Source organism: Blennius ocellaris, assembly GCF_963422515.1.
Source record: "Blennius ocellaris genome assembly, chromosome: 2".
Classification (NCBI taxonomy): Eukaryota; Metazoa; Chordata; class Actinopteri; order Blenniiformes; family Blenniidae; genus Blennius; species Blennius ocellaris.
The window spans coordinates 19,287,102-19,299,792 of NC_137651.1; the positions used below are offsets into that span (position 1 = coordinate 19,287,102).

General features: G+C 44.0%; 2 protein-coding genes across 2 annotated transcripts; both read left to right on the forward strand.

The window, feature by feature from the left end:
- Nucleotides 1-3,422: 3,422 nt before the first annotated feature.
- her8.2 (hairy-related 8.2) lies at nt 3,423-4,601 on the forward strand (the record flags this gene model as incomplete). Its single annotated transcript, XM_080512616.1, has 4 exons — nt 3,423-3,485; nt 3,590-3,685; nt 3,775-3,853; nt 4,252-4,601. The coding sequence occupies 4 exons, from the start codon at nt 3,423-3,425 to the stop codon at nt 4,599-4,601; spliced, it is 588 nt and encodes a 195-aa protein (XP_080368742.1).
- A 4,297-nt stretch (nt 4,602-8,898) lies between these two features.
- Nucleotides 8,899-11,768, forward strand: her13 (hairy-related 13). The gene is made up of 4 exons (XM_080507742.1): nt 8,899-9,156; nt 9,383-9,469; nt 9,561-9,642; nt 10,539-11,768. The coding sequence occupies exons 1-4, from the start codon at nt 9,070-9,072 to the stop codon at nt 11,003-11,005; spliced, it is 723 nt and encodes a 240-aa protein (XP_080363868.1). The 5' UTR covers nt 8,899-9,069; the 3' UTR covers nt 11,006-11,768.
- The last annotated feature ends 923 nt before the right edge of the window (nt 11,769-12,691 follow it).

Here is a 12,691-nt window from a genome sequence, read left to right on the forward strand (position 1 = left end):
GACTGGAGTGTGGTCTGACAGCCCATGTGACATTGGACTCCCATTCGTCTGCTATGGTAAGGGGAACATGCACTCATAAAACATGACTTTCAACGCGTGGTGAAATGAAAACACCTCTTTTGCATTTGTTTGCTGTGCGACATGAGTGAAAAGGAAACCGTTCTCCTGTATCCCTTAATGTTCTGTTTCCAAACATGACCTTCCAAACTTGAGCTCTGACTGATACTCATCCATTGTATTTGTGATTTTTTTCTTTTGTGTTTGTGTGTGTGTAATTGTATCTTTTTTTCTTTTTTTTTTCCCTTCAAGATGCATCAGAGAACAAATACATCTTTGTGCCTGAAACAAAGGCCTGGATCAGTGCACAGATGTACTGCAGAGAGCACCATACTGACCTTGCCACAATAAGGACTGAGGCAGAGAACCAAGATATTGCAGGCATATTACAGGAAATCTCATGGATGGGGTACTACAGGTTGTCATGGATGTGGTCAGATGGTCAGTCCAGGCACATTAATTCATTCAACAACTGGGGCGCCCAGCCGGCCAGAGTCCAAGGTTACTGCACCACTACAACGGACATCAAATGGACTGAATGGTCTTGCGGGGAGAGATTTTATTTTATCTGCAGTGGTGAGTAATAAAACAAAATTGAGAATTGAAATTTCATACAAAAAGCTTTTGTGCTCTTAGAAAATGTCTCTTACTATAGAGACAATGAAGAAGCACATGAGGATTAAAGTGGTCCTGAACACATCGGACTCCTCTATGAACCTGGAAGAGATACAGGATGCCATCTTGCAGAAGGTATCATTGTTTTGTGTTACAGAGTTGCTTGAACATTAATTAATTTAATTACTTTTTGTAACAAAACGCAGGATTCTTTGCTCATTTCTGTTAGAATACAGATAGCCTACTGCACAGCTTATCTTGAGCTCCTGAGTCTGAATCATCAGACTCACCCCAACTATCACAAAATCTGATGTTCATACACACGTAATGTAAATATCAGCCCATCTAATGATTGGCTTGCTATGCTTGCTCGGTTAAAGGAATGGTGCAAGCAGCAACCGTTTCACACTCAGCTTTGTGCTTTAATGTTCCTTTTCAGTTCAATGAGACGTTGAAGGAGAACCAAATCAGTGAACAAGTCGCACTGAAGTGGATCGAGCAGCCTGACGAAAAGATATACCAAAAGACAGAGGAGTAGGAAAATGAGGAAAGACAAGAGGCCGACTGTGTGGATAATATGCCTAAATCTGTACCATAGGTAGAATTTACAGGAAAACTGGGGGAACCTGGATCCCCACCCTTTCCTTGGAAAGATATAATGGGAAAAAAAGTTCTATCTTAAGCTTTACTTGTACTTATACAGCTGTAATTTTTTTTGAAAAGCTGAGTATGAGTTCTTCAAATGTGTTTCAGCTCAGTGTGTCAAATTCAGGTTCATTTGGAAGTGTTTTAGGGTTTTGTACATTTTGCTGTTGTTGGTGATAGAGGGATTTTGCTTGTTTGTTTGTTTTGCTTCTGAATAATAGAATAAAGGTATTGTTATCCATCAAATACTTTTTTTTTACATTCACAAAAGGTCTATGTCTCTCACATATTGTTCACAAATGTGCCTAAATCTCTGTTAGTGAGCACTCCTCCTTTGCTCAGATAATCCTTCCACCTCACAGGTGGAACATATTAAGATCCTGATCAGTCAGGTGTTGCTCAGACTGACCAACCCAATCAAGCTGAAATGGGCCCGGACAAAAATATGCTTGACACCCCTGGGTTAGATAGAGCAGTGGTCCATAGAAGATGGATGGATTGATGGAACTAGATGTAGGGGAAAAAAATCCATCTCTTCGTCCATTTCTATATTGTTTCTTCAGTTCAGGGTTGTGGGCCACTGGAACTCTCCAACCAGATGGTAAACATTGAAAGAAAACTCACCTTCAAACCAGCAGGGTCACCAATTACCTTCACGTGCATATTAAAGAATTATGAAACAATCTGAAGTAGCTGGGCGAAAACAATAGGTACAGGACGAACAGGCAAACCCCCTACAAAATGGATCTTGGTCCAAATAGACTGGGCCTTTCTGTGTGGAGTGTGCATGTTCTCCCTGTATGTGCATAGGCTTCTTCAGCACACTCGGCCTCCTCTCACAGTCCAAAAAACATGCATGCAAGGTTAACTGAACCCTAAAATGCCCTAAAATGGATGGATGGATGGGTGGATGGGTGGAAGGATTCAAGAGAGACACCAATGGTAACTATTGGCTCCTAGACTTTATTGGTTTCACCTAACACCGAGAAATGACCATGATCCGCCCCTGAGACACCAGCCCTCGACTGGTCACCTGCCACAGCCTCCCCCTCTTCCTCCTCTTCCTCCTCTTCCTCCTCCTCCTCCTCCTCCTCCTCATCCTCCTCCTCCTCCTCCTCCTCCTCAGCAGGACTGTCCACTCTCTCCGAGGGTTATTACTCTCTTCATGCTGATTAGGTCTGGATGAATGGCGGCCTTTGTCCGGCCCCGTTTCCCACGACCCGGCATTCGCCTGGCAGTCGCGTGGCTCAGAAACACGGGCCCCCACTTTTAAGGGACCCGAAGGTGGAGGATGGTGTGTGTGTGTGTGTGTGGGGGGGGGGGGGGGGGGGGGGGGGGGGTATGGTCAATCGGACATCTGCTCGCCAACAGTTAACAACAGATGTCGGACACTGGAAAACACAGAGTGTGATCAAAGAAGTCGCAGCATGATTTGGAGAGGAAAAGCTGTGATGGATCAGAAAGGACTTACAGATGTCACCATTTGAAAGAGCTTTGGCCTTTCGGAGTCGGAGTACACACAAATATGAAGTGCATAATAGCAAATGATAATAATAATGAAATAAACATGAGCTGGAGTTATTCTCATGTGATTTGTCCGGTCATTGTGTCTCCCTGTGCGCTTTGAGGAAATAGATTTGGCCTTTTTGCAGGTAGTGTATAGTGTTGCTCTTGTGAAGAATGGGCGAGGGGCTCCCCGGAGTAAAGCACGGTAATTGCACACTCTTGTTCATCCCTGGGAGAAGAGGAAACTGCAGGATTTTTTTTTTTTTTTTGTCGTTGGGTGGGTGAAGGGAGGGTAGTGCATGGTTTCAGGCTGGACATCTGTCGCTTGTGAGCAACAAAACAAAAAAAAATTCCTCTTTCTAGGCCGGGTCTCTGTGTTATTGAATGGAGCCAGTGACCTGTCAGTCTTGACTGATGGGAGCCCCGTGTGTGGGAAAATCCCGCAGCCAAAGAGACGCAGCATTCACATGCTAATTGCGCCCTATAAATAAGAGGGTCGCGCCGCGCCGAGGACCCTAGAGACGCGCTGAGATTCACAAGAGAAGAGACAGGAGAGCGCAAACCAGAGTGGGAAATAAAAAAACAAAAAACAAACAAACATGACTGCTTCATCCATGGCGCACAACTTGGAAAAACACCACAGTGCCAAGGAGGAGAGAAAGGTATTTGGAAACAGATTACTGACGGTGGAAAACGCGTGCCATCTCCTGCGCCTCGTTTTGGTCTGTTTTATTCCAACCCGAGCGTTTCTTCCGTTAATCCACAGCTCAGAAAGCCGCTGATTGAGAGGAAGAGACGAGAGAGGATAAACACTTGTTTGGATCAGCTGAAAGAAACCGTGATCGGAGCATTCAGACTTGATGTGAGTATATGTTTACGCATTTTTTTCACCTCATCTGTAATGGGAAAGAAAGGCGAAGGTGACTGAAAAGGCTGCTTGTTTCTCCACAGCAATCCAAGCTGGAGAAGGCAGATATCCTGGAGATGACGGTGAAACATCTGCAGAACATACAAAACATTAAACTCAACGGTAAGAGATGTGTAGACGTGTCTGTTCGTGTGTGGGGTTAATACCTTTTGTGGTTTTCTTGATGGGATATTGTTGTAAATAAGCACAGGTTGCATTAAAGTTTGTTGGAAACCCACTGATTATGTTAGTAGTTGGCAGCAGAGGGCAGCAGCAGTTCATGAAGCTGTTTAATAACAATGTCTCACGGGAATGAAGGCGTACAATAGTTGTGCCAGTGTTCCATCTATATATTAAATGGAAAATAAAGGATTCAGAGTGACATTTCGTGGGATCCTATCGAGTTTACTGGCAGAAGAAAATCAATAATATTAAACAAATATTAAATGCTGATTGTGTTTTCGCCACTGGGGGTCGCTGTGCCATAGGTATAACTTCCTCTCCCCCCTCATCCTACTCAGATCCTACGGTGAACTTGGAGGCCCAGCAGAGATACAGCACAGGATACATCCAGTGCATGCACGAGGTGCACAACATGCTCCTCACCTGTGACTGGATGGACAAAACTCTGGGCTCTCGTCTCCTCAACCACCTCCTCAAGTCCCTGCCCAGGTCCAAAGAGGAGCAACCCGACTCCCACCCCTCCACACCCAGGCGTGATGCCCCGGGAACACCCCTGAGAGGAGGACACCCCCTGGGGGGGAGGCAGATCCAGAGAGAGGGGCCCGCCTGCCTTGCCCCTGAGCGTCAGGAAAGGCCCACCCTCCACAACTCCCACCTGGGGATGCTGGAGATGTGGAGGCCGTGGTGAACTAATGGATACATTATCTCGATTTTGTTAGACCATCCTCTGTTATGTATCTTATAGATATGGTGTTCAGAAGACAAACATGTGGGGCGGTTTTGTTCCAGTAATTATTATTATTGTAGGTGTGCTATAATGATTCTATACAGACCTTTTCTCAGTACTTCCCTTCAGAAGTCGACTATTCGTAGCCTGCATTATAGAAGGCTCCTATTAATCTTTCATGTATTTATTGTATTAACAACTTTATTTATTTAATATTATAAGGCATGACTTTGCTTCGTAGACCACTCGCTTGGCCTTGCATAGATTTCTGTCTTTTCTTTTGCTGTATGATTAACCGAAGAATTAATAATAAAGAAAAACCCTATTATACACTTGAACTTCATGTTTGATTACAGCAGTGTACACTGCCTTTCACCATGTTGGCTTGTAACTGCTCCAACAACACTGAGACAGACTGAGTGTAGAAAATAGATGGATTAAAAACGTTCATATGCAGTTCAGGGACGTGAAACATTCATGAGCAAAAGGACCGTTTTAGCTACTTTCCACCAAATAAATTTCATCTGGTGCTGAAAAAACAAAACTTATTCAACCATTGAAATGGGGGAACACATTTGTATATAACATTTTGCTATGGATACAAAAGCTGTTTCTTGGCTTTGCTTTTATGAAGTTTAAATTTGGGGTATTTTATTTTGCAATGCATTTGAGGTTTTTGGTCTTTTCAAATCATTTCCAGCAATTTTTGTCAATTTAATTCTTGATTTAACTTTCTTCTCTTTTTCTGATACTTTTTAGGAGGTACAAGTCATTTTGACAATGAGTCGAGGGTGCAAATAAACAGGAAATAAACCTTCAATAACCTCATTCACTCTGACGTTATTTACATTAATGTTTCCATTTCAATCACGAAAACGTAAATTCACGGGCCAATAAGTATTTAGTGCAGCTTGATTTTAGTGGAATATTATAATGTCCAGATGGATGTTGAAATGCTTCAAAGAATCAAACAACTATGCTATGACAACTTAACCAATTAAACAAAAACATAAAGATAATGTAATGCATTTTCTTTAAAAAAAAAAAAAAAAAGAAAAAGAAAAAAATAGAGGGTTGTTCTCTTGTTTTAGCTTCAGTTCAAAACCCGGCTTTGCTGAAAGTCAAAGTGTCTTTGAGGCAAAGAAAATGAACCCAAACTTGCTCTTAATGGTATGTGAACACTACAAAGTTCAACCTTTGGTTTGAGCTCAAATGGGGTCACATTGATATACATTTTAAATTGCTTTGAGAGTGCTAAAACAAAGAGGAGTGGCAAATACTTAACAATGTTATGCCAAGAATAATTGTTTTCTCATGTTAACGTTGTTTACTCAGAGTTATTTGTTATTGATTACTGTTTTCATTCATTATGTCTCAGCATCACTATATGTGTTACATCATTATGAGAAAGAGGATGTGTAGTAGTACGGGATGAAGTTTCAGCTTACAACTGGTTTATGTGCACTGCTGGATTTAACATACAATCGTGGACTTAATTGGGTGTGATCAAGACAAACAATACATGAATATAGAATAAATGCATATGTCCAATAATAAACTATTAAACATTTTTCGTTGTCCATCATCTAGAGCCGATCACATCTCTCAACAAGAGTGAAGTGAGGATATAATCATAAATCCACCTGAGGGAAAACACAATGAAAAGGATAACCACACACTCACATTCTACTCACAGACTGTTTGGAGTAACGAGTTAACTAGAATAATAAGGGCAGCTTCATTATATATCGACAGTTTATCTAAACTAGTTGCACTGGTGTGCCAAAGTGACTGATAGAAATACAATCATGAACTCGATTCATGAGCTTAATGTGACAGAGCAGAAGATCAAAATAATGTAATCCAGACTTTTCAGTTCTCCGATCAATTTAAACTACAGCTTATAATTGTAAAGGTAATTGGTTACCTGAAACTATCTTCGTTTGTAAGGGAAGAGACAAGAACAATTTCAAAGTTAACCTCAATGAGCTCTCTGCAAAAATCCCCTTTTTTATTTTATTTTTCTTAAAACAGACACTCTGATATCCATCCAAACATCCATACTTCTTCTGTCGTCACTGTAACCTGAACAGGCTGTGTGAAATATAGCAACAAGTGTGACAGCCACAAGTTACTCCATATTGCGTGACATTGGCTACTCTCCTGATAAGTTCCCAGTCCTCCAGTAGAGACTAACACAAACAGACCAAGATCCAATAATAACAAGATACCATTTTTACCACAAATTCAGTCATAATAAAAGGATCACTTGGATGTCAGGCATAGAGTTTTGTAAGAAGTGCTGGGGGCATTCTATGGCCTCAAGGTCACCCTGGTCAAACGCACCAAACTGTAGGATGGCACGGAGCTGATCGTTGTTGTGCCTTTATACATATGTCATGCATCACTGGGTTTGGAGAAGCAGGACGTGCATATGGCCCATTCTTCGGCTATTTTTGCCGTTATGATCAGCCGCCACATGGAGCCAGGCGGCGGGTCTGGAGAGAGAGAGAGAGAGAGAGAGAGAGAGAGAGAGAGAGAGAGAGAGAGAGAGAGAGAGAGAGAGAGAGAGCGAGAGAGAGAGAGAGAGAAGGACAGAGAGAGAGGGGGACGCCCGCCTGGTGCCTCCGCGGAGCTCACCAACAAAAGCCGAGCCGGGACAGCTGCTCCCTGCACAGTCCGCACCATTAAAGCCGTGGAGCAGGGATCTGGGGAAGGGGAAGGGAGGGGTGGCGAGGTGCCAAAAACCCTCCACTTCAAAGGTCTGAGGCGCTTCCTTCATTTGGGGCACTAGAGTTTAGTGGTGCTTTTTGTGGAAATGCTGCGCAATTGTGGAAATGACGTGCGTAAAAAGAATGAAACTTTAAAAGTTTACCTGCAAGGTTGCAGAGATGCATGCATGATCCTCTTACCAGTCAAGCAGTAGGGCTGTTGTATTGTAGGGAGGTGATTTGCATGATAATGCCATCTACAGAATACGTCTAATAACCAGGGCCGAGGGTTGTGGGTTCTTATTGGGTTAAAACAAATAGACATTGTCTGCAAGGGACTGAACCAGCTCATACGAGCACACAAGTTCCCATTTTTACCACGAGCAAATGCACTACGAAGGAAAACAGACACACGCACACACACTGGTCTACAGCCGCATAATGTACACTGCAGAGCAGGCAACGTGAGAATGCACTTGCACACAAATCAGAAGTCACCAAACAACGGGGGAGAACAAACGAGGCGCAGGGCAACACCTGTCGCTTTCTTTGGAGAAGGGCCCTTAATTCCCCCGGCTGATTCAGTTTGGGCCGAGGGGCCGCCGGCAGCAGCTGCCAACTGAAGGCATCGCCTTACATCCGCCAAACGCAGGGGTAAATCTGCAGAGGCTAGGGCAAAACGGCCGGCGGGGAAAGCGGGCAGGTCGGGCAAAACAAAAACACTCCACCAAGTGTTGTTGCTTGTGGGTGCATGATTTAGAGACGCACTAAAAGATTTAAAAAAAAAAAAAAAGAAAGAAAAACGCAAAACGTGGAGAAGAGAATCAATTGCTGTAAACTAAAGTGAGACTGAAATGCCTGTAAGGTTGTAAATAAATCCACGATTTGCTCTTGGTAACTGTTTCATAAGAACAGAAATTTCAGTTGAGTTTCAAGCTGTCAAATATGTGGCGTCAACCTTGACTTTCAAGGTTGGTACAGTATGAGTTGGAGATGAGCACTGCAGTTTACCACTAACAACGGAGCATTGGGCCATACTTTGGGTGTGATTTACACGTTGACTACTGAAAAATCAGAAAGCTTAAGTTAAGATTGCACTAAAATATCTAAACATGTTTGGCTTTTCTAAAATGTCGGACTTTTCTTTTTTCAAATTGTGCAAATGCACTGAAACAAATGGAAAATTTGAAGCTGTCCAGACATGTGTATTTTAATAATCCTGCCCATTCAATATCAAATCGGTCTCATGGTTTACTGAATTAAAAAAAAAAAAAACATCCTGACGCGTCAACAGAAAGTCGAGGGGAAAAACATGCGGTCGGGCCCCCAACACAAGAAATAGTGAGCTTAAAGCCCATCCAACTCCTCGGGGCGCAGACCTGGGCAGGCTGCAGACAAAGGGAGCTAGTTCTCATTGGCTGCGGCCGTGTGCGCTCTGTTGTCCCTCAGCAGGAGCAGCACAGCCCCCATTCACATGCTAATAAGCCCCTATAAATACTAACAACAGCCACTCAGCGCCTGCAGCACGTCTCAGTAGGATTGCACAATAAACAGAGGGCGTCTGGCCTCGCCTGGGAGTTCGTCGATTTTTTTTGTGTGTGTGAGTGAGTGTGTGTGTCATCATCTGCCTGTAACCGGTTTCGATCGCCAGCTGCCCCTCACGGACGACTCGGAGGGCGAAAGCAGCAGAAGCCAGAGAAGCAGGCGATCCGACCACCATGTCCCCCTCGGCTCGCTCCAGCAGCGCCGGACTCGGCGTGGAGGAAGACGAGTCCTGCTTCGGGATCCAGAAGGGAGACAGAAAGGTGATGGTGGTGGTGGTACCACTTTGAGAGCACACTTGGCAGTGACGCACTTGTCATTGGAGCGCAGTTTAAGGCCTGGGATGCTTTAGGCTCGTCTCACTTTTATTTCAATCGGAATAAAAGACACTGGGTGTCATTTACGCACGTCGCGCGCACTTCCACGTGGACGAGACGTCCTTTTCTTGGTGTCGTAGTTTTAAATTTATAATGTTCTGTGTCTTCGCAGATACGAAAACCTCTCGTGGAGAAGAAGAGGCGAGCGCGCATCAATGAGAGTTTGCAAGAGCTGCGGTCTTTGCTGGCGGATACGGACGTGAGTACGCAGCGCAGCGCACACTGCGGCTCAGCTGACGCCGAGATGTTCAGGGGTCTCTGATCGAGCTGCCCCCCCCATGTCCCCACAGTTCCACTCCAAGATGGAGAACGCAGAAGTGTTGGAGATCACGGTGAAGAAGGTGGAGGACATACTGAAGAACCGAAACCAAGGTCTGTCGATTTTTTGGGGGGATTTTTTTTTTTTTAACCCTTTCAGCTTTTAACACACTTGCACTGCATGTAAGTTAAGGTGGTGTGGAAAAATAGGTAGAGTGCATCTAACTCCATTAACATGAAGTGACCTCGAGTATTTTTAGAGAAATATCAAGCGTTAAAATACACATTAACTGCCAATCATTATTGAAATTTCAATGTCAAAGTGAGATGATTATAGTCACACATAACTCAGAACAAACTGATCTCAAGGTGACGTCCAGCTTCCTAATAGCACAATATACACTTCAGCCTTTGACTACCAGCTTATTCTTCTTAGAATCGAGTTTAAATGTACTATAAGTAACGTGGTTATCTGAGGAAGAAGAGTTTTCGTTAGTAGTTGAGTTAGTTATTAGTAACCTTAAGCTTGTTGTTTGTATAAGTTGTTGTTTGCAATTGCAAGCACCTTAAGTTCCAACAACTTATAATGTCTTGTCATTATTTCTCTAACTTCCTCATCAAACTTAAAAGCATAATCAGTTTTTATAGCTTTGCTAATGTTTTGTGGAACTGATGATATTATGATAAGAAATGGGCAAATTGGCCGTTTCTTTAAAAAAAAAAAAAATTTTCATTAACACAGGAAACTTAAATATGTATTGAGGGTGCAATTATGTTATATCCACAAACAAGCACTTGAAGGTAAAGGACCAGCCTAATATGATAACTTGATTGAAAGTATAATCAGTAAAACACCCCACGACAAAAAAGAGAAAAGGTTGACTTAACTGGGTACTTCCAGGGTGATACTGTGCAGATATTGGCTGAAAAGTGTTAAAGTTCTCATTATTATGTACTCCTTGCAGTGATGCAGTAGAACAGGTTCACTGTGTTTGGTTCTCCTCCCACAGAGACGGACACACTCAACCGAGAAGCCAGCGAGAGGTTTGCAGCCGGCTACATCCAGTGCATGCACGAGGTCCACATGTTCGTCTCCAGCTGTCCTGGGATTGACGCCACGGTGGCGGCCGAGCTCCTGAACCACCTGCTGGAGAGCATGCCCCTCAACGAGGACCACCTCCAGGACGTGCTGATGGAGCTCATGACGGACTCTCCCGGCGGCAACGGTGGCATGTGGCATGGGGACGGCGAGGCACTGTGCTCATCCCTGGCTTCCCCCGGAGGGAGGAGCATGTCCAGCGGCCTGTCCTCGGCCCTCTCTCCGGCCCCTTCCACCACATCCAGCGAGGACCTATGCTCCGACCTGGATGAGACCGACAGCGAGCACAACCAGAGCTCCACGGAGGGCATGGAGAACAGGGAGGCCCTGGACACGCCAACCATGACCTACTCTCGGTCTATGTGGAGACCGTGGTAGGGGAGCAGTGGGGCTTGGATAGGATACAGCTGGAATACGTAAAAAAAAAAAATCATATCCACCATTTGTGGTTGTAGCATTTCTGCACTCATTTACCCCAGTTTCAACCTCATGCACGGATCTTCCTCTGGACCCTTGAACTCATCTCACTGATCTCCATTTAGCAAACCTGCTGCAAAAGAGACAGAGGAACGACTTTTAACACCAAGAGCAGTTGGATCTACAGTCTGCAAGTGGACTACGATCAAGTGGGACTGAATTGCTCCCTGGCCTTCTGGGAAATATCGGAAACATTGAAAAGAACTATTAGAAGACATTGCAAGTTAAAGGAACAATATCTGTTGAGAAAACACTCTTGATGTGTTTTGAATAGCACAAAAAATCTTCCTAAGTGTGTTACAGGGTTGAGTTCCCCCTTTATCTCATTAAAGGACCCCCCTCCCCCTTCCTTCCTTAATGGGTCCCTCCAGAAAGTACTTTCCTGAAGTGAGGCTTGGTTCTTAGTCCTCTTGTCTGACCTGTGACATCTGGAGGAAAAAAGCAACCTTACCTCAAAACCCACTTATAATAACAGACACAAAAGAAAACCATTCTGTGTATATGGGATTTGTATGAGGACGAAAAAAAGCTCTTTTTTTTTTTTTTAGAAACAGAGAAGTTTGGCGATACCTCTGATTAATATAAATATTTTTATTGTATTTCACAAATTCCTGTAGTTGAGATGGACAAGTAGCCCTCTTATGAATGTCAACTTTATGCTGTAATAATGTTTAGCAATGTTTTCTTGGTAAATTGTCTGATTTTGTTAATAAAATATGTTATTGACATAATTTGTCCAGTGTGACTATGTGCAGGTGGAAATTATACAAGAGGGTAAATCGGATAAATAAGAAGACATAAGAGTGAATCATTAACATTGTGGGGACGAATGAATTGGAAGTACGATCTTTTTGCATGGTTTTTCAGTTTTTTCCCCGCTCACCCATTCATCTTTGGATGTCATTTGATGTCAAAGCCCCCTGCTCGACTTTAAAATTGCGTATTCATAGCAAATTGACAGGAAATCATACCGGGGCGTTGTTTTCAGCCGGTCAGCACCCTCCCTCCCTGGATCAGACCCGCAGTCCTTTGGCGCAATAGGAGGACGCACATGAAAGAGTCGCACCTCCGCCAAAGTGTCTCCGCCGTCACCTCGCGCACCATGAGCGCGTTCACACATGGCTGCGAGATCCTGTCTGGATCAGCCAAGCAGCCCCTCTGGGACGGCTCTCCCCTCAAATTGCGCTTTACCTGGACCGTAACAAACAAAGTTGAATATGTAATATGTGGTGTAAATCACGTGTTGATCGCGTCTCTCCTTGCCATTTGATCCTCATGCAAGCGGGGAGAAAGAGGGAGCAGCTGGGTGTGAAGCTGGAAGCAAGAGCATTGTGATGCAGACAGACGAGGGGGGGGGGAGATGACAGAGAGGCGTGAGCGTTAGAAGAAATGAAAGGGATGCAACCCATGGGTTCGGATCTAAAAAAGACCAACCATCACATGCAAGCACGCATAAACGCACATGAAGGCAGACGGGGGTGTGCGTCATGACGTCTGTCTCTCTGGATCGGACACGAGAAGTTGAAGTTGTATCAGTATGCACAATTAAGTTGGTTACTATCCTCGTTGGAAACGACCGAACTTTGG

Excerpts from the sequence above, each read along its gene's own strand:
- her13 (XM_080507742.1), top strand. The coding sequence starts at position 9,070 with ATGTCCCCCTCGGCTCGCTCCAGCAGCGCCGGACTCGGCGTGGAGGAA. Across the intron at positions 9,157-9,382 it reads TCCAGAAGGGAGACAGAAAG|ATACGAAAACCTCTCGTGGA; the intron begins GTGATGGTGGTG and ends GTGTCTTCGCAG. Across the intron at positions 9,470-9,560 it reads CTTTGCTGGCGGATACGGAC|TTCCACTCCAAGATGGAGAA; the intron begins GTGAGTACGCAG and ends ATGTCCCCACAG.